This window comes from Plutella xylostella, chromosome 4, assembly GCF_932276165.1.
Source record: "Plutella xylostella chromosome 4, ilPluXylo3.1, whole genome shotgun sequence".
Lineage (NCBI taxonomy): Eukaryota > Metazoa > Arthropoda > Insecta > Lepidoptera > Plutellidae > Plutella > Plutella xylostella.
The window spans coordinates 11,983,939-12,005,060 of NC_063984.1; the positions used below are offsets into that span (position 1 = coordinate 11,983,939).

A 21,122-nucleotide genomic window follows, 5' to 3' on the forward strand; every position below is an offset into this window, starting at 1 on the left:
TACCTATATAATGGTAGAAAATAAGATATAGGTATATAACATATATAAGATCAATTTGACCTCTGATCATGCAACATTTAGCACAAAAACTTTGTATACATATTTGTAGGTTTTACCATTATTACCTTACATAAATGAGCTATATTCTGTACTGTATTTTGTGGTATAAATATAACTGTATTTTGTATGTGTGTGTTGTAAAATCCGCCATATAATATAAATAAGTGTTATCCGAAAGTAGTAATACGTCTATGCTTTAAGGCTTTTTATGTAAAGATCTGCTGTGAATTAAAATTATTTATATTATGTAAGTTGTTGATTCTAATCTCGTTTCATATACTTAGTATACATAATGGAGCCACACTTACAGCAACACATTTCTTCAACTAGATAAAGCTCACACGTGAACTTTATTATTATATAACCTACTTTTTTTAAACACATAGAAGAAGTCATATATCTGCCGTTTTAACTGGCTACCTCGCTTCGCAAAATCCCTAAGTTTTGAAGTTTATAGATGACGAAATACTTATTATTAGTATGTATAAGTTTAATTTAAGTAGCAAATTGTGTATAGTATACTTTAAGATAAACTGTCCAACAGTGTTAGTCCAAAGAGTAGTATATTTTGTAGATTCAATCTTCTTCACTGATTCATGTAAAGCTGTGCATTTTGTAACCGTATATTTTATATTATAAATATTATAATCGTTGACGGTTAAACTTATGTTACTGGTTTATGTATTTAATACTTACTACGAAAGTGATTATTACCTTTTAAAAATGAGGTTATTAATTAGCTGTAAGGATATAATTATAAGGTCTGTTTTTGCTTGGCATTTTGAAAACTGTAAGACTGTTTTTCTTTTTGTTACTACATAATAATATTATTGGTATTAAATTTTGTCACAGATATACCCATAGACTAGAATATTATAACTGGATATACCTACTATATTATTTCGAATTGTTGTTTGATAAAATTATTCCGAAACTATTCCTTACGTTGACTCCGCAATACCTATTATTAAGTAGCCGCATATAGTTTTAAACATGTGTACGTACAAAGATAATAGCCAAATTGATGGAAAATAAAATATACACTGTTGAAAACTGTTTATATTTATTTACCCGAATTAAAAATGTTATCCTAAAAATAACAAGCGTGAAATGTGCACGCTTGGAAATCCGTTCTAAAATCCTTGGAATAACAATTTACAGAAATCTTCAAAAAACAAACTTTTTGCTCATTACACCCGAATACCAAAAACAACCTTAAAAAACCTAACCAGTCAATCAATCAAAACATCTGTCATTGACTTTTACAAGGGTAAATAAATCCGTCAGACACCTGGAGTTTCTCTAAAATCTAAAACAACTCCCAGAGTTGAGTTCCTCGACACAAAACAAGAATTGAGTTGAGTTTCTCGACGTTTTAGTCACGCAATGAGCACGTTCTGACCTCGCTCTCAGTATGGAGGCGCAGTGCGGGCGCGTGTCGCGCGGGGACCAGACGCTCGACATACTGAAGGAGGTGCAGAGAGCCTATGAGCAGCGGATGGACAGGATCGAGCAGCAGGGGGGAAGGAATAAGCTTGAGGTAAGGGGTTTGACTACAGTATTACTAGGGACTGTTCAGAGTGGTAAATAGCAATGGGGGTGCAGGTTATGCAGATAAAATTGCTGGTGTATAATATGATACATTTAAATACATTTATGGTAAACGCAAAGTCAGTAAGTAATGCCTTTAGGTAGATATGTACTGAATATTTATTTAAAAAAACTAAAGTACCTGAAACACAGGCACACACAAATTTGAATGGATGTCGCGTTTTACTGCTGCGATCGGTATGCATAAGTATCTTACCGTTTATTTAACTCCTCAAAAATAATATACCAACGACCTATTTTCCTATAATATTCATTATAACACTTATTTTCCCAAATTGATTCAAACACTTTTAACACTCACCCCGTGTAGCTGCAAGTGGAGGTGTTGCGCGCGTGGGTCAGCGACCTGGTGAGCCAGAACTCGCTGCTGGTGCGCGTGGTGGAGGACCTGGAGCTGGAGGCCACCAGCAGGCTCGCGCTCGAGCGGCGGAAACACACTGAAGTGAGTGCTGGAGATGAGTGTAATGTTTGTTGTTATGGATTTTAGTAGAAAGCAACTTTGCAAGCTCGTTTTATTATTCGCTCTGAATAATTATCGTAACACCAAACATGATCAGTGCTTGGGATTATTGTAAAGAATATAATTATGTTTACAGCATCAACTAGTCAGTTTGTTAGTATAAATATGCCACACGGCCAATACTGCCTAAAAAACCACTTTATGCACTTTTCACACTCAAGTTCGAGTTCGTTACGTTACGTTAGCCCCCGCGTCTCTTGTCAAATCCGAGATAGACAATGTGTGCTCACAGACGTCGCGTCGCTCTCACATACGCGCGCAAAACCCAAAGTTTATCCCCGAGATAGAAAGTGCGGTGGGTGCCGGCAGATGTCGCTGGAGCGGCGCGCGGAGGCGGCGGCGCTGCGGCGGCGGCTGGCGCGCAAGGACGCCGACCTGCGCGGGCTGCTCGAGGTGCTGCGCCGCCTGAGGGAGTTCGACTACTGCACGCTAGATGGCATTCACTTCTTTGAGGTGACGGAGTCGGATATCTTTGGGCCTTCTGATTGGTGAGTTTTTTGAGGTGGTTGATTATACCATTATATCTCTGTATTATCTGGTTATTAACCAGATTTAATGGGAGCTCTCTTAGGGGCGCCACAGTACTCTGTCCTATGCTTTCTTTATGTAACCAGTATACCGGCTATCTTACTAACGTCGTAATGATCAAGTAGGTATGTACTTATCAGGAAAGCCTCATAACCATTTGCTGTGCCAACTAGGACCTGTCTTATCTTCTTCCTATTAAAAATTGGTAAACATCGGTCGAGTCTAGGTTGGCCGTGCATGACACTGACGATGCTTCTAAAGCTCCAAATGACGTTCTACTCGTAGTATTTAGAAATTGGAAAATCCGCCCGTCAGAAGCGTTTACGCCGGTCATTTCAGAGGTTGCCTGCATCCATTTAGATTAAAACATGCTTACAGTGCCTATAGTATTAATTAATATTATTTTTTCTGAATTCAGGCGTGAACAGAAGCTAGAATCAGGAGACAGCGGCGCGCGGCGCGCCCGGCCGGGGTCGCACACGCAAGACGAAGGATGTCTCAAGCTCATGTGACTTGGCAGTTTGGATTTATGTTTATTTATTGTTGTATTTATTTATAGTTTTGATAAATTTCGATGCTTTTATTTGTATAAACATTTTTAAATGTGGATTTTTGTTTTTTATTTTATTTGGCTTCAGATTATTCATGGTTTCTAGGTAGGTAGGTATAGTATTCCGATTTTCATTGATGCTGTAAACATGGGTATTTTTTCGATTCTTATATTTTCTTTATTTACTTATACAAAATCTCTTACTGCTGAATAGTAGGATGAATAGTAGAATAGCAAGTTGAAATGATTTTGAAGCTAAGCTTATTTTAAATACACACCGAAACATTAATAAAATCTGTTCCTCTTTAGGGAGCCTCTTTACCTATCGGTCTTCATAAAATGAACTTAGTTGAAATAGTATATTGATTGATACAAAATTGTATGCAGATGCTGATGTGCTTACAGTACGACAACTCTATATAGCACAAAGTACTCTTCGAAGACACGCCCTTACGCCATATACAGATACTGGTAAACGAAGATGTGACCTAGTCTGTAAGGTTGAAAGGCATAGAACGAAACTAGCGGGCCGACATTTCTTTATACTGAGTAAAGTCACATATAATCGTATAAATAAGGAAATTACTATTTTCAACTTAAATAACTTTAATTGTAAAATTGCTCTACATAAATGGCTAAAAACCCTTAACTATAATGAAACTGAAGACCTTATCCAAAAAAGATAATGAAATCCTGTACCTAATGTAAAAAATATACCTTACTCTACTCTGCATTCATTAGATAGGTTAGGTTAGTTCTAATAAATATTTAACACACACACACACACACACACACACATACACACACACAGACACACAGACACATACACACACACACACACACACATACACATACACATAACATACACACACTTTAATATGTCTATACACATAATGATCCACCAACATAAATATCGTTTGCTTCATACCTATTGTTCTTAACTATTTTTATTTTTCTCTAATGCATGCTTTCTCTGTGTCTTTAAATAATAAGTTTCGGTATCTTACAATATTGTTATAAGTACCTGCCTAATTATTTTGTGTAAAACATCATAGTTACCTAACTTTCTCCCAGAAGACAGATTTGATCTAGTCTGGGAACAAGTGCTCACTAGCCTTATAATAATCTGATACTCCCAAAAGTAGGGGATACAGGATGTTGTGCCCAAAATACAGGTTACCCTAGTTTAGATAACGATGTCCTTATTCCTCACTAAACCTATCTCAAATTAAATATTTTACAATGTAATATTATAAGGCCAATTATTGTAACTTTTCATAAATAAACGTTTTTATTATTTATTATTATTATTAGTATAAACATCAAGTACATAGTAGGCATTGTTCGAAGGAGCCGGGCGGCATCGGCAAGAAAAGACCGTTCGAGAAGTCGAGCGAGCTGAAGATATTGTACGATTCACTGCAGAAGGAAAACTCTGCCAAGGACAGGTAACTTCATCATCAACCAATTAGTTAACATAGGACGAGCTAATTCAAATATGAGCTAATAATTATATTGAACTCAGCATAGTAGATATGGCTAGATTGGTCAGTAAGGGCCTAGTTCAGACCACTAAGGGGAAAATAGGTACCTACCGTTTGTGTAAACTTAAAAGTTTCCTTTGATCGGTAAAAAGTGGCGCCTCTAGTGGAAAGTACTGTGAAGATTTTCACACATCATGTTTGCAGGTGTCACAAGAAAACGTTAGTGGTAATCCTTATTTCAGAGAGATACGGAGGCTGAATAAAGACATGCAACAGTACGAGCAGACGATCATGAACCTTAGAAATGAAATGAACCAGTGCCACTGCAGAGATGCTTCGTAAGTACATCTTATAGTCGGACTAAGAAAAATAATGGAATCAGTAACTTGAAAAATAAAAAAATAAAGAAATGATTTACTTAAGTAAATCTTAAATATTACCATGATCTGAATTTTCAGACCTATTGTGAAAAAAGACGCAGAGATTATGACTACGGATTGTTCTTTACAAAGGGAGGTATGTTTTCACGTGTAATAATCAAATTGTATCGCAAATTGGTTCAAACATGGAGTTCAACCCTTTAAAATACTATATATGGCTGTAAAGTAGTAGAAAGTGTCTTTTCGTGTTAGTGTACATAGTTTGAGTTTTAAAGACGGAGTGTTGAGAACTCTATCTGTCTCGTTCGCCCGTGGTAGGTCGTGTTCGAATGTTTGTTTGTAGTGCGACAAGGATGAAGAGGCGGTGAAGCAACCTGTCTCTGTCGACGACGATGTAGCCGACTACTACGAGACTTTGCAGCGAATGGAAGATAATTTGAAGGTAAATATGCTCGTAGGGTACAACGATGATGACAAACAATAAGCCAATATTAATATCCTTTCCAACCAAGCCACCGCGTGGACACCCATCCGCCAAGGGGCGAATTGGCTATACCTTTCTTCCTAAAAGCAGCAACAGCACCTAACCTTGCACCCCAGTTCATACATACTCACAACAACAAAAAAAACAACAACATAAAAAAGATCCATCGGAGACTAACTGGAACCACTTCAAACGTGCACGTAACCGATGCAATACGATGATACGCAATGCAAAGCGTCGTCATATACACTCGTGTGTCGAAAATTGTTCGTCAAAAAACCTCTGGCAATTTCTCCACTCTTTGGGTTTCGGTAAGTGCAGGAGTGACGTACCACTGTCAGTCGACAAGGAAGGTCTTAATCGTCATTTCTCATCCCCTCCCCATATCCTTGATCCTTGCACCAAAGCTCAGACGATAAATCGCATTCAAGCTCTCCCTGTAGCAGCATCAAGTGCATTCTACTTCTCACCGGCTACTGAATCAGATATAAAAAAGATTATTCTCTCCATCCCAAGCAAGGCGGTAGGTAATGACGGCATTGGTCGTGATATGCTGCTCCCCATTCTCCAATCCATCCTATCTCCTATTACCTACATCATTAACTTTTCCTTATCCTCAGGCACGTTTCCTCTCCTTTGGAAATATGCCTTCATGGTTCCCGTTCCCAAAATTTCAGATCCTGTTGAGTTCAAGCACTACCGGCCTATATCCATTCTACCTTTTCTTTCTAAGGTCCTTGAACGTGTGGTGATGCGACAGTTCTCAAATTTCCTCTCATGTAATAATCTCCTAAATCCTTATCAGTCGGGATTTCGTCCATCCCATAGTACCTGCTCTGCCCTAATAAAAATAACAGATGACTTTCGTAAGGCCGTGGACGATCGCCAATTAACTCTCCTGACACTCCTTGATTTTAGCAACGCGTTCAACTGCGTGGATCATGACATCCTCTTGTCCATACTCCGGTCTCTCAATATATCTGGTTTAGTAGCCGAGTGGTTCACTTCATATCTGTGTGGTCGCCGACAACGCATCCGTACGGATAACGTTGAATCGGATTGGTGTGATGTTACAGCCGGCGTTCCGCAGGGTGGTGTCCTTTCCCCTATCCTATTTTCCGTATTCATCAACACCCTTGTATCCGTCCTTAAGTATAGCTCTTACCACCTGTACGCTGATGACCTTCAGTTGTATGTTTCAAGTGGTCCCGATGACGTTCTAGAGGCAATTGACAAGATGAGTGCCGATCTTGAAGCAGTCAAAACTTGGACAGCTCATTATGGTCTCCTTGTTAATCCCTCAAAGACGCAAGTTATGTTTGTGGGCAGCAGGTTTCACCTGGCCAGACTTGGACCGTTACCACCCGTTGTGTTCGATGGAATTAGCTTGCCATATTGTGACAATGTAAAAAATCTTGGTCTCCACATACAGAGCAATTTGTCTTGGGAGCTGCAGGTTTCTGAGGTCAGCCGTAAGATCTATGCATCCATGCATGGACTTAAACGCCTTCAGAACTTCCTGCCGTACTCGACCAAAGTTACGCTAGTCAACTCATTGTTGCTCCCAATTATTGATTATGCAGATGTGTGCTATCCTGATCTCACCGAAGAGCTACTTGATAAACTCGACCGTCTGCTCAACTTATGCATTCGCTATATTTTTGGCCTGCGTAAGTATGATCATGTCTCCGATTTTCGTAACAAACTCAAGTGGCTCAATATCCGTCACCGAAGGAATGCTCATATTCTATCTCTCGTTCATAGTATAGTCTACAATGCTTGTGCCCCATCCTACCTAACAGAACGCTTCACGTTCTTCGACTTTTCTGACCGTCCTCAACGGTCAAGTCGCAATCTTCTCTTTCGTACCCCAGAGCATAATGCGGCAGGGTATTCTGATTCTTTCACTGTGACAGCGGTTCGCTTGTGGAACAAGTTACCACTGGATATAAGACAAACTAAGTCTATAGATCTTTTTAAATCTAAAGTTCGTCTCCACTACCTCCAAGAGCAGAACATTTTGCCTAACTGATCCCTATCTATGTGATGATGATGATGATAGTAATTTTATGTATGTATTTATGAATGTATTTATGTATGTATGTAATGTATTTATTTAGGTATCATGTGTATATTTATATTGTATAGATAGTTATATATTAAGATATTAATATTTCGGTTAAGTACTCAATATAAACCATCTTCTTTCTTCAAAGCCATAAGCACTACCAATCACTTTTTCAACATCACCAGAGGTTAACTGGTAGAAAATGCTGCTAGCATTAAGTTCGCCTTTGTACCAATTTACTTTGTGCAATAAAGAATTTAATAATAATAATAATAATACTCCCACTCGCCCCTGCCCTCTCTTTGTTTGTATACGAGTATCATCTTATAAGTACCTACTTGGAGTCAATGAATAACCAGTAGATTGGACTATAGCCAATTAATAAATCCACTCCCTCCCCTACAGTCGAGCAGCTCGAGCATCCGCACGCTCCGGCAGGTCAACGTGGCGCTCAGTGAAGAGGCCCACGCCTTGCGCCGCGTGTGCGCCGCCCTCGACCAGCAGTGCCGCGCCGCCGTCACCAGGGCGCAGTTCAAGGATGATCTTATTAGAGAGATGAGGCGGCAGTTGAAGCAGGCTAAGGCTAAGGTGAGGAGATGAGGATTTTAGCTTAAGATAAGTCTGGGGGAAGCTAGGGGTCTAAGAAAAGGTTTTAAGGAAGGAGTTAGTGTTCTAAGGAAATTGAAGACACTTTCCTTCGTTAAGTATTCCCTGGACCAGCAGTGCCGCGCCGCCGTCACCAGGGCACAGTAGGGATAATATCATCGGGGAGATGAGGAAGCAGCTCAAGAAAGCTAAGGCGAGGAAGTGGTGTTGCCGAAATTGTAGTCTCATTATCAGGTATTTAGGCTAAGTCAAATCTGAGAGGATCGAGGGATCTTAGCAAATTTAAGGAAGACTCTTTCAAGCAGCATTCTTAGTTTATGTATTCGGGACCAGCAGTGCCGCGCCGCCCTCACCAGGACACAGTTCAGGGATGATATCATCGGGGAGATGAGACGGCAGTTTATGGCTATGTTGAGGAAACGTCTTGATTTTAGCAGTTCAACGATGATATTGTTGACGATGGTGAGAGTTGAGGCGGCAGCTGAAGCGTGGTAAGGTTAGGTTGACTGAATGTGATTTTAGGTGTCTCGGCTAAGTAAGTCAACGTTTTAGGCTAAGTCAAAGCCTACGGACCTAAGCTAGTTACTTATGGAAAACTCTTTGAAGCAGCATAGTATAGCAGTTAATGCAAGTATTCTGGACCAGCAGTGCCGGGCCGCGGTCACCCGCGCTCAGTTCAGAGATGATATCATCAGGGAGATGAGACGGCAGCTGAAACATGCTAAGGCTAAGGTGAGACGCGTTTTGTACGTAAGATTTTTAGAGGCTGGAGGGTTTATATACTTACTAGCTGTTCCCGCGCGCTTCGCTTCGCCTTAAAAAGTTTTCCCGTGGGAATTCCGGGATAAAAAGTAGCCTATATTCTTTCCCAGGGTCTAGATCGTATGTATACCAAATTTCATTCAAATCCGTTCAGTAATTTTGGCGTGAAAGAGTAACAGACAGACAGACAGACAGACAGACAGACACAGTTACTTTCGCATTTATAATATTAGTTAGGATAGTCAGGCTTTCAAATTACATAGATATAGGAAATTTTATTCCTTTGGTTTATCTGACACCAGCTGCTACTACTAAAATTTTGGTTTAAACCTGTTTAAAAAATCTTTCTCCTCTTGCAGTTGAAGGAAGAATCTCTCCCACGCAACTTCTCTAAGGACCTGGTAGAGAGCGGGGACCACGAGTTCGTGCGACAGTCGGGTCACGGCGGCGACACCGCGCGCGGCCGCCGGGCGACGCCGCGACGCGGGGTCCACGCAGCAATGGATACGCCGCAGCAACATGAGTCGGGCTCGGAGGGACGCGGCCACAGGCTGGCCGCCGGGGATGACGGGATGTCGTTTCAATCTAATTAGGTTGTGGAATGGGGTGGGGAATCTAGGATATATAATGGACTACATTACTGAGGTGTCCCCTCCGTCGTCGTGTACTTTGTGTTTTTGTTACTAAAAATGTGCCTAATAATGTTTCCCAGTTTTCATTTGGGTGGACTGATATTTTATGTGTACGTCTATATGCCCATTCTATAATGCCTAGGTGGCAGGTATACCACAATAGATAGTATCTCTAAACAGAATTGATGTTTTAGTTTATAGTATTTTTATTGTATATTGTGAAGTTAATTTGTATTGCTATTGTTGTTAAGGTTTACGCTGGTTTCGTGTATGATTAAAGGGTATGCATCTGATGACGAAGCTGTTGTTTCAAGACTGATATGAGTAGTTTTGTTGCGAGCTTGTGGCCAATAGATGGCGATACCTGTTTCGTTAGCGACGGTATGTCGAATAAAATATAGCGGGGGTAGGTAGGTCTCGGAAGTTGGTACAAAGTGCAGTTTCGTGGAGAAATAATTGTGAAATTGTAGTAGTCTCGAAATGGTGCATCATTGAGTAATAATTAGTGAATGGATCAATCCTGTATACATTACAAGGGGTAAGTTCCCAAGCCATAGCTAACCAAGAATTTACCTTATCTCGTATTTGCGTAAATTTTCCTAACGAGAAAAATGATCAGTTTTTGTAATGTTAAATTATTCTATACCTATTTGGTCATATATGAAATCAGTACACAAATATGAAAAGGTGCGTTTGTTGATTCCTGACTTTTCTGTTTGAACCAATTTGCCAGTAGTATCTTGATGCTTTTTAACTTCTACTTCAGTTTAACCACCTTGCAGGGTTGGCGGAGGCCGGGTTGCTCTAACCCAACATGCTCAACCGAGTTAACTCCTGGCGAAGATTATAATACTGTAAGCATTGCTTTTTGTTTCATAGTATTTCACTGTATGCCTTGTGATATTCAGACTCCTTGTGGGGTCATAGCAAAAATGGGGAAAATTTATATATTGTGTGAGATCGAGTGAACCTCTCAAAAGAAACATAAGACCCTTTCATTTAAGGAGAGGTTGGAACTGTGATAAAAGTGTTAACTCTGAAGCCAATTTCATAACGACACTTATTACAGTCATGTCCCCGAGCGCTGTCAATCCTCGGCCAGCAATGGACTCGCCCGGCGCGGCGGTGCAAGGGGGTGTGGGTGCGGCGCGGGGGGCGCGGGGGCGGCGGGTTGGACTCGCCCGAAGACTGCGACCAGTACTCCTGCGACTTGGGAGACGGTGAAGATAGCAGTGATGAGTAGGTTTTCAGTTATTGGATTATGCAATTTATTATTATACAACCTTAAGTGCCAATTTCACCATTCTCTGTTAGAGCATAACCAGGGAGTAATGGTTAACTTTTGACACATCTGTCATGAATTTTATATGGAGATAACGTTTAATTTATAAATTAATACCTGTCGGTTAGATAACCGAGAATGGTGAAATTGGCACTAAAACGATCCCCTACTCTCGTTTCGACTTGAGTGCATTGATATTGACGCGACATTATGTTTAATTTGCAGATCGATAGACGATGATGACTATGCTGTAAATACGCAGGTTAATTAAAACAACATAATATTAGTTAGCTATATATTTTTGGATAGATTTATAATTTCCCTTTTTATTTACAGACGTGTAACGCTGCGGAAGGCGAAGAGTAAGTTTAAATTGATTTCACCTACTGCCTGCTCGTACATCAATTTAAGATCAACAGATATAAAATAATTTATTTGGTTACTTGCATATTGCTACCTGCTTGTAAAAGGGTTGAACATTTACACAAAGTAATAGGTATCACTTATGTTTACAGCAACGCAGTGGGGCTGCTACAGAGACTCTACGAGAGGCTTATGGTAAGTTTACTATCCATAAATTACTATAAGATACATCTGTTACAAGTATAAAATGTATTTATAGACCATGCTAAAAATAGATTTATAGATAGTAGGATTACCTTTAGTACCTAGGTATAAAATTTAAGTCTTGGTTAACATTAACTTAAATGTATCTACTTAGCTACATATTATTAGACGAGACATAAAACCTATCTAAGTACCTACAGATGACGACTGACGGTGTTACATTGGATTGTATTTATAGGTTGGCTATCCATTTGTTTAATTACCATCAATCAAACATCAAAGCGGAAACTTAACTGCGCTCGGTTATAATGTTACAAATTGTGTCTTGGACTGGGTATATGGGCAGATACAGTATGGGACCGAAAGTAGTCTAAATATAGAGGCGCCACTGTCTATGAGTCAATATTTAAATGAGCGATGTTATCACTTTGCACTTATACCTTTGCATGGTCTTAATTCGTCCTAAGCCATGGCTTATTCTTTCATGTGTATTTCTGTCGTATTCCTCAATAAATATTTTGCATATTACATTATACATGCATACATTATGTATGTTTTTCATGAAGTTACTGAGTTGGCATTGCGATTTTTCATTAGTCTTTTGATACACTTGGTATTTTTGAGAATGCATTCTCAACTGAACCATTCCAAAACCATCTTCAAACATCAAACGTAGTATTTGTATTTGTATTTATTTATTTATTTATTTAAGCAAAATAATCCTTAAAAACTAATATTTACAATATCAGCCAAACAACTGAGCTGTTTATCGGCTGGTAATACTCCCATTTATGTTACACTAAATAAGTACCTACTTAAGTTATAATAAGTACATGCATATTATAGCAACTTATGTAGGCAATTACAATTAACAATTATGTTTACTTACGTTTAAATAAAAATGCTCGATTTACAAAAGGTGTTTTAGTATACAGTACATTACATATTATTATTTATTAAACTACACAGTTTCTAAATTGTTCAGTAAAAATTCTTTCACACGATTCTTAAACATGTTTTTGGATGTAGATCTGAAAAACTCCGCTGGCAACTTGTTATAAAATTTCGGCACTAAGTATTTGAATAATCTTTCACCATAGTAATTAGTTGGTTTAAAGCATTCAATAAAGTTTTTACCTATTCTTCTTTTATTTGTTTTACTTGGGTTTTGAAATATGAATTCTTCCGCTTTAAAGTGATTAATCTAATCAGGAAAACGATGTGGCGACGTGCAAAATAGTCAATTCAAAAGCTGAATGCGGAAAGCTTCAGACCGCATCGTTTGCATGCTTATTTTAACTAAGAAAAGCTGTGAAGATGATTATTAACATAATGAGCATGAAACTACACTACAGACTGTAGCCATCTATTTTATCTATACCTACGTTGTTCCACTTATGAAGTCATGATGACAGGCGATTGTAAACTTAAAATGCACTGCAGTAGGGGGTCATGCCAGTGGGTAGTACTAGGTATATGTAGGTATGCTGCAGCGCGTGTGACGGATCAGTCGATGACAGGTGGGTGTGGGATGGCTGACGGAAGCGGCGGCGGCGGACGTGACACGCGCGGAGTCTAATGATGTTTCAGGATGGTTACTCTATACCATTTTTCAGAGCTTATGATATGTGGGACGTTTTGAGTTTGAGAGTTCTAGAGATGTCCGAGAGTGAAATCCTATCGACTTGAACCTATCGATTTGTATACATATACTACATAGATTAATATAAAAATGAATTTATTCGTATTTTCGGAAAATACACTATAATTGCCGCTTTCAGTATAGGTATGCTACTACTGCTATTGCTCTCAGAATCTGGTGTGTCAGAGTCAACACCGACATTGATGATGATGAGTTCATCTTGCAAACAATCTATCTAGGCTTGGTTAGTGATTTGGCCATTCTCTTTTATAAAAGATTCATTATCTCGAAAACTATCGAATTTTTACTAAGGTCATATTACGATATCCTGCCACTCCTGAGCTGGCCTATCAGCCCTTTAAGGGATAACGTTGACTTTTCGGACAACCTGTAAAATACCTACAATGTTGTAAAAAATCTAATATTGTATTTATAAATTTTAATAGATTTCAGAATGTCGACTTTGATGTGTCGCATCTCTAGTACGTTCCATTTTACCAAAGTGCGTACTATATAAATATATATTATCTGTGGTCATCATCAATAAAATGACAGATTTTCCAATAGTATTCATGCGTTAAATGGAAAATTTTAAAGTGTCACCCATGTCTTTGCCCCTGGAAAATGGTGTAGCTTTACCAATAACGAACGAACCTGGGAGCAAGTATAGCTTACTCGGCATTCCCTGGCTCACGATATAATCTATAAATTTAACTGAAATATTTTAGCCCTCGGGATAATATTATATAATATCCGATATTATGTCGAGTGTTGTGATGATGTCAGATCTTTCATAGAGTCATGGTTAGCGGTGTGTTCTTTTTCATAACCCTTGAGAGACTCCCCTGTACACTTTTACAAGCTGTTTTAAACAGACGATTTTGTTACGCATGTTTCACATGCATGAGTTTGTTTACGCATGTAAACAAACTCCTTCAGCGTGTCAGCGTTATAACCTACTCCAGTGAGCGCACTAAACAAACCTATCACCCTGTGAAAACTATCAATGAGTTAGAGGGTGTTCCAGAATGAGGTATAAACGCGGGCAAGTGGGCCGGCGCCACTTCCGCCACTTCCAAAATGTCTAAACTGGGCACGTTATATTTAGCCCGGCGACGCGAGTTGACTGCAACATACACACCTTTGGATGCAGTCTTTTCCGTGACTTTGTCGTGTATAGTGTAGTAGGTACTTAGCTTAGCTTTTGTTTTGATCAAATAAATTGGCTCTATCTAGTCTATGGTTGCTATTTCACAGAGTGGTAGTTTTGAATTTGTGAGATAATTCGTTTATGGGAAATTATTTTGTTGTGGTCTGAAAATGATTACCGTTGGCTGACATTATTTAATTTGAGTCTGTATGTGTAATTCGAGTAATAATGATGTTCAATGGTGTTTCTCTGAGTTATAAATCGGATAGTGCAAGTAAATATGTAAGTATTTCGAAGGATCTGCATCTTCATTCATATAATTCACATAACTTTTTGGGAGAATATCGCTTTTTAATTTAGTTACGGACCAACACATTTTAGTTTCAATATGGAATCTGAGATCAGTATTATACAGTGAAAATAATATCTATGTCACCGTAGTAGGTACCTACCCACTTCCTACATTTTTTTTACTACAAATTGAACTGTAAAAAATCTGAGTGTCAAATTCATAGATGTCGGTGTGTGGAAACAACGGATGTAGATTTTCCGCATTCAACCAGCAGACTTGCCCCACTTCTTTATGATCTTTGGTCTCAAATTAACTTGTTTGTTTTAATGGCTGATGTCTTCCATTCCCAGGGCACTGGAAGAGAGAACGAGTCCTTAGAGTATTATAAACAAAAGCTGGATGAAACGTTGGAAAATGTAAGTGCTTTTGTTTTTATAGGTAGGTATTATTTTTATTTGTGTTAGGCTGGATCACAACATTTTCATGGTTGAATGAGGTAGGTGGCTCAGGGAGGACTCCTATGCCAGAGGGTCCCATGCTCCGGAAGTAGGCTCGCTACCAACATCATCATCAGCCCGTAATCATCCACTACTGGTCATAGGCTAGACAACCCTTAGACCTGAGCTATAATTGTAGTGTGTTTACAGTTCTATGATAATGATAGATGATAAGATTTGGGGTTATGTTAAGGCTGATAGTACCAAACCCAATGAGCGCTGTTTTAACACTAATTTATTTCCATTATAAAATATTTCTGCATAGTAATGTATGTGTGTGTAAGTATCAATCTGATTTCAACCTTATAACAATATACATAATACATATAACATCTAAGTACCTATTGTACGGTAGCCGTAGCCCGTATAATAATATCGTCTTAATGATGCTGTCTTCCGCAGTTGCGCTGTACGGAGGCGGGTGTGCGCGCGCAGGGCGGGCGGCCGTGCGGGCTCAGCGACGCCGACGAACAGCTGAGGACACGGCTTCAACAGGTTACTTACTCATTTATTGTTCTTAGTGTGTCGGTGTCAACACTAGAGCTATTGACTAGTGTTTGTCACCGTGGTGAAAGGATTGCCTAGTCAGATTACCATTACATTTATATCAAATAATTTATTTAGGTAAATACATACATACGGTTTACTATGTACATTAAATGTACATGTATTTATTAAAATGTGATTTTGTTTTAATTTCAGCAACGAACCGGGACTGATTCTATGCACACTTGTTTAACCAGCTCTACATTAGCTGCAGAGGTAAGACAAAACTGCAATACTTATCTTCGAAAGTACTTATAACATTTTACTACTGCTATCTCATGCATGAGAAAATAGCAAGTTTTCAGTAACTCTAATAAGACTAACAATATTGAAATAGTTATACTTAAGGCTTATTACGATTTTAATTTTCATTTTTACTACGGCACTAAACTTTATATTTTTTACGCGGTGACCGTGTCTTTTGGAGGCAGCTCGCAGTAAGTACTTTTTCTCAGCCTGTACTGTCAATCACCAGAACAACATTCGGTTTGACTGTTTTGTTTGTGTATTTATTAAACAGGTATAGCGATGTGTGTACCTACCTACCTACTACAAAAGTATAATTCGTTTTAGGAGTTAGAGAGACAGCGGAATGTCATACGCACACTCGAGACCGACCTCTCAGTCATAGAGGAACTATATAGGGAGAGCTTTTATGAGGTATGTTAAACTATTTATGATTACTTATCTATTATCTTTTTTGTTGTAGACTAAATGTAGCGAAGACTTACCTTTTGCTTATACATATGTATACTTCAAATGATTCATTAATTTTTCCATCCCTTTTGATAGCCATGTTTCTTAAGAAATTAATGAAGTTTCTATATGCAGTCTGCGAAACAAGAAGAGTTAATCGAGATGCTAAGACAGTCCAACATGGACATCCGACTGGCTGAACAGGCCAAGGCACAGGAAATAGAAGAACTGAGGAGCGTCATCAACAATCAACAGTGGTCTCTTGAACGATGTCAGGTAAAGCTACCTGGCTGCTTTGTTATGTTTCACATGCTGTATTTTAAACTAGGGTGCATGAAAGGAGCCTCCTTGAGTTGATATCACACGCCTTGCCCTTCCATTCCTGGGCGCAGTCAGCAACTGACGCTAATATCACTGGCTAATCCTTAAAAAAAACCACACAAAACCAACAGTATTTTAACTTTTCCAGGTACTGGCGGCGGAAGTGGAAACCCTGAAGATGGATGTGCTGACCCTGATGGACCACTCCAACGACGATTCGGTACAATGTGCAGGGACCAAACTAACCGTGTGCTGTGTCTACTAATTAAATATGTTCTCCTCTGGAGAAGTGCAGTAGGGGGAATAATAATGAATTTCTTAGTAAGAAAGATATAACGAGTGTAAAACCTGAAAACTAAAATTTAGCACTAAGGAGTTTTACTAGCATATTTAATTTTGAATCATGTACACTACAAGAACCGAACATAAATTTTTATTTTTATTATTAATGTACATAAATGCAAAACCATTACCCATTGTGAGACAACGTAGCTCATATTGTATGAGTGTAATAACTGTAACACTGGATTCTAAACAATCACACACTGACACTCACTGATGACGTCACAGGGCGTGTGGGAGGGCGCGGCGGACGTGTCGGACGAGCTGCGCGACATCATGGAGCTGCTGGTACAGTTGCAGCAGGCGCTCAGAGTATGTGTGTGTGTGTGTGTAATAAATGTGAAATGTGCATGACTTGTTGATTGTGATTTATTTTGTTGCGTTGTTAAGATATTGTACTAGCCGCATCAATTAAATTAATATGGAAAGGAATAAATCGCATTTTGATTCGTTTCTTTTATAGGGTTTAATACCATTCGTTGGCTGCATGTCTTTGTTCTACAGTTCTTGCGAAACCATAATGTTATTTATTGCACCTATGTACTGCATGCATTGATTTTCCGATTAAATTCTGTTTTGTATCGACCAACTAGACGATTATGAATGAAAGTAAAAAAAAAATGTGTTACAGGCGGAGTGTTCCTGCGATACAAAAGAAGAGAATGTGAGGCTGAAGGAACGAATTCACACACTCGAAGTAAGTGAACACTGAGACATACATAATCGTAAACCTTCCTATTAGTTACGTATTAAAATAACAAGGTAAAAACTAACAAGATTTATATTGTTTTAATCTTTTTAGTTGGAGGTGGATTCCCTACGAGAAAGGATAAGAGAGCTGGAGTCGTGTTCGAGTGCCGATGATGATGATGATGATGATATTGATGCCGCGCCGGGGAAGCGCTCGCTGCGGCCCAGCCGATCGAACTGCCAGTGCGGGATGGAGCGGGAGAACAAAAAGTTGAAGAAACATAATAAGAACATGCAAGTACGTTTAGCAAACATTGGAAAATATTGTAACTACGTTTGTGTTTTTAGCAGAATGAACTAAGTAGAATTAGGGAAATTTTAGTAGATATCACTACCGGTAGAGGTCGTTTTTGAGGAAACTTTTTTAATTTCAGGCACAGACGACGTCTCTGCGTAAGAAACTCAAAGATTTAAGGGATATTATTCTACATTACAAATCTGCACAGCACCAAGAGGTTAGCAATAGCATTTATAAATTTCCATATTACTAACCGGGTTAGGTCACTTGGAAACTGACCGGAAGAAGGAACTTGAATCCTGGCTTGACCCCTGGTTCGCGACGGCCATGAAATCGGTACCTCCTTATTGGTGGCGGCTTTTCCTACAAATAAAGTGACCTATTAGTGGCCATGTCCATTATAAATTGAGGATATTTTTCAGATGGAATGCACGTGTGGGCTGAAGGCGGACCACCAGCGACTGACGGAGGAGCTAGTGCGGCTAGAGGTGATGATATTTATATAATATGGTATTCAACGTTTTGGTGTGAGATCCATACAAAAAATTATATATTTTTTATGACAAAAAGAAGCACTACTATGCAGGATTAAGATTCAAACGTAAATTTTCTACGTGCCTGCTTCTCTACGATAGTAATGCGTTCTAATATTTAATTTCAGGTAGAAAATGGTGCGCTACATCAAGAGTTATTTCATGAAAAAGAGAAACGAAATAATTCGGTAAGTAAAAATCGTTTATACATAAATGTATCTAAATCCTCATCGATAGATAGTCTTCCAAGCCTGGAAATATGTCCTAAAACCTATATACAGGATTAAAAATACCCGTATAATATGTTTTAGATGGAGTGTGCGTGTGGGCTGAAGGATGAGAATGTCAGGCTGAAACAACAGAATGAAGAGTTGCTCGTAAGTGCGGGTCCATATTTCTCGTCTATTCAACCACCAAACAGAGAGAAATTAATCGCACCGTCATTGGCCTCATTCAAAAGGATGTTAAAAGACCATTTCCTCGGCTCTTGAATGAAGATCACTATATCCTCTTTAATATGCTTATTATTATATATAAGTAACGTGGTATGTATTTTATTATATATTAATATATATTTTAATATATTATATATTATGATGCTAGGTATATAAATTATATATGTAAATATATTGTAGGTAGTATATGTATTGGTATATTAAATATTTATGATTTATTCTTTATTCCTAGTACACTTTACCCTTCTTTACATCTAAATGTCCTTCCACCCAAAGGTTGTCTGGAAGAAATCGCTTTAAGCGATAAGACCGCCATTTGTACATATGTGTTAGATTAAGTTTTGTATTGTTGTCCATATTTTTGTGTGCAAATAAAGAATATCTTATCTTATCTTATCTTAATCTATTACAAGTGTGTTACAAAAAATTATGTTAAGTATTTGTATTTCAGATAGAGATGGGCGATATGCTTCAAAAACTTAAAGAATATGAAGACGAAAAAACTAAACAGGTAATATTAAATAATACTGTCGCGAAGTATCGCGAATTTTACTGATTTCCGTTCACAGTTTAGTCGATAATTATTGAGTGTGTAAAACAGCCCTAAGACCTATATTAATATTGTCGAGTTGTGGCTAGAAAGAAATCTCCACGTATAAAGTAGTGTTTTTTCTCGGCGTAAGAAGCAAGCGCTGCGTGAGTGTAGGTCATCGGTCACTTTTATGCACTAAATGTTTTTTCTTCTTAAATTGAGGGCGAAATTAGTAGTGGTTGCTAGCCCCCCATTTAGTTTTCAGATAGATGCATACCTAAAGGCTTAGACTAAGTAAGTTGTAAGTGATCGTGCGCGTTGCAGATAGCCTGCCTCTGCGGTATCCGGGCGGAGAACGAGACGATGAAGGAGGTCAACCGAGTGTTGCAGGTACGAGCATATTATTATATTGTTTATGTACAGTTTAACGTAACGTTATCCATGAAATTTTCAATTGAAAATAAGTTGTTGTGTTTGTTTTTCGCAAGAGTTTCTAATAAGTAGTTAAGGTTAGAAGAAAATTTGTACAGAATGTAAACTACAAGGTAGGTTTTTGTTTGAACAGTCGGAGATGGAGCGGGTGCGCCGAGAGATGAGAAGTTTAGAAGACGACATCAATGACAAGGTAAGGGAACAGACAACACGAAAAGTTACTTATACATACAAGTACAGGGATATAAGACATTATAGTAAAATATACTAAATCCTACCCTAAAATTTTCAGAGTAACTCTCTTTGTAATGTTAAAAACGAAGTCACAAAGCTGAAAAATGAAAATAATATGATGATGGTAAGCAAAGCCTTCCTTAGCTTACATGTCCCGGAAGCATGGCGCCGTTATCGACGTAGCTAAACGTAACATATCACGATTAGCGATAAACACGGCAATGTATTTGATGGGACGGTATTTGTTGGAAGGGATGGTATTTGTTTTATCTACGTCGATAAATATGCCGTGCAACCCGGTCTGCGGTCGTAGCATAGCGCTCATATTTGTTAGGTACTTCTTCTAGTCAAAAAGCCTGAACCGATTTTAATGAAATTTGGTATCTATAGCTGACACCCTGGATTAACACATAGGCTATTTTTTATCGCGGAATTCCCACGAGATAACTTTTTAAGGCGAAGCTCAGCTTGCGGGAACAGCTAGTTATGTAATAATATTCATATTTATCATTTCGTGATAGGTACAAAATAGGCCAAAATTCATTAAAAATTATAATTTTGAAATATTTACCTAACCGTTATTTTTAAACTGATTATGGTTTCCAGGAAGAGTTGGAAAACCTGCGGCAAGAATTGGGAGACTTGGAGTCCGACCGGGAAACTAAGGTACATAATAACTTCACATTTAGTGCTCGTATCAAATTAATACCTACTTAATGCACTAACAAGCTTATCTTCAATATCTTTTATTTTAGAATGCTTGCATTTGCGGTCTTAAAAGGGACAATACAAAACTAAAAGAACATAATGAGGCATTGCAAGTAAGTCAATGTAAATATTACGATGTAGGTATTTAAAAATTATTTGTGACCTCCAGTCCCCATGACTTGGTTGTCAGTTATGAATGAACACTTCGTATTCTTGTTTA

The 21,122-nt window shown here is 38.5% G+C and overlaps 1 protein-coding gene and 1 long non-coding RNA gene across 3 annotated transcripts; both read left to right on the forward strand.

The window, feature by feature from the left end:
* Nucleotides 1-1,376: 1,376 nt before the first annotated feature.
* On the forward strand, nt 1,377-9,646 carry LOC105394308. Its single transcript, XM_048628036.1, has 9 exons — nt 1,377-1,600; nt 1,982-2,113; nt 4,620-4,717; nt 4,996-5,091; nt 5,212-5,269; nt 5,477-5,575; nt 8,091-8,273; nt 8,901-9,023; nt 9,413-9,646. Exons 1-9 carry the CDS (start codon nt 1,475-1,477, stop codon nt 9,644-9,646), a joined length of 1,149 nt encoding a protein of 382 aa, XP_048483993.1. The 5' UTR covers nt 1,377-1,474.
* Nucleotides 9,647-19,849: 10,203 nt separating this feature from the next.
* On the forward strand, nt 19,850-20,860 carry LOC125490704. 2 transcript variants are annotated; one of them, XR_007267852.1, is made up of 4 exons: nt 19,850-19,918; nt 20,094-20,153; nt 20,253-20,318; nt 20,801-20,860. It is a non-coding gene; the product is annotated as an uncharacterized LOC125490704 (long non-coding RNA). The 2 variants fall into 2 exon arrangements; XR_007267853.1 differs by lacking the exon at nt 20,253-20,318.
* The last annotated feature ends 262 nt before the right edge of the window (nt 20,861-21,122 follow it).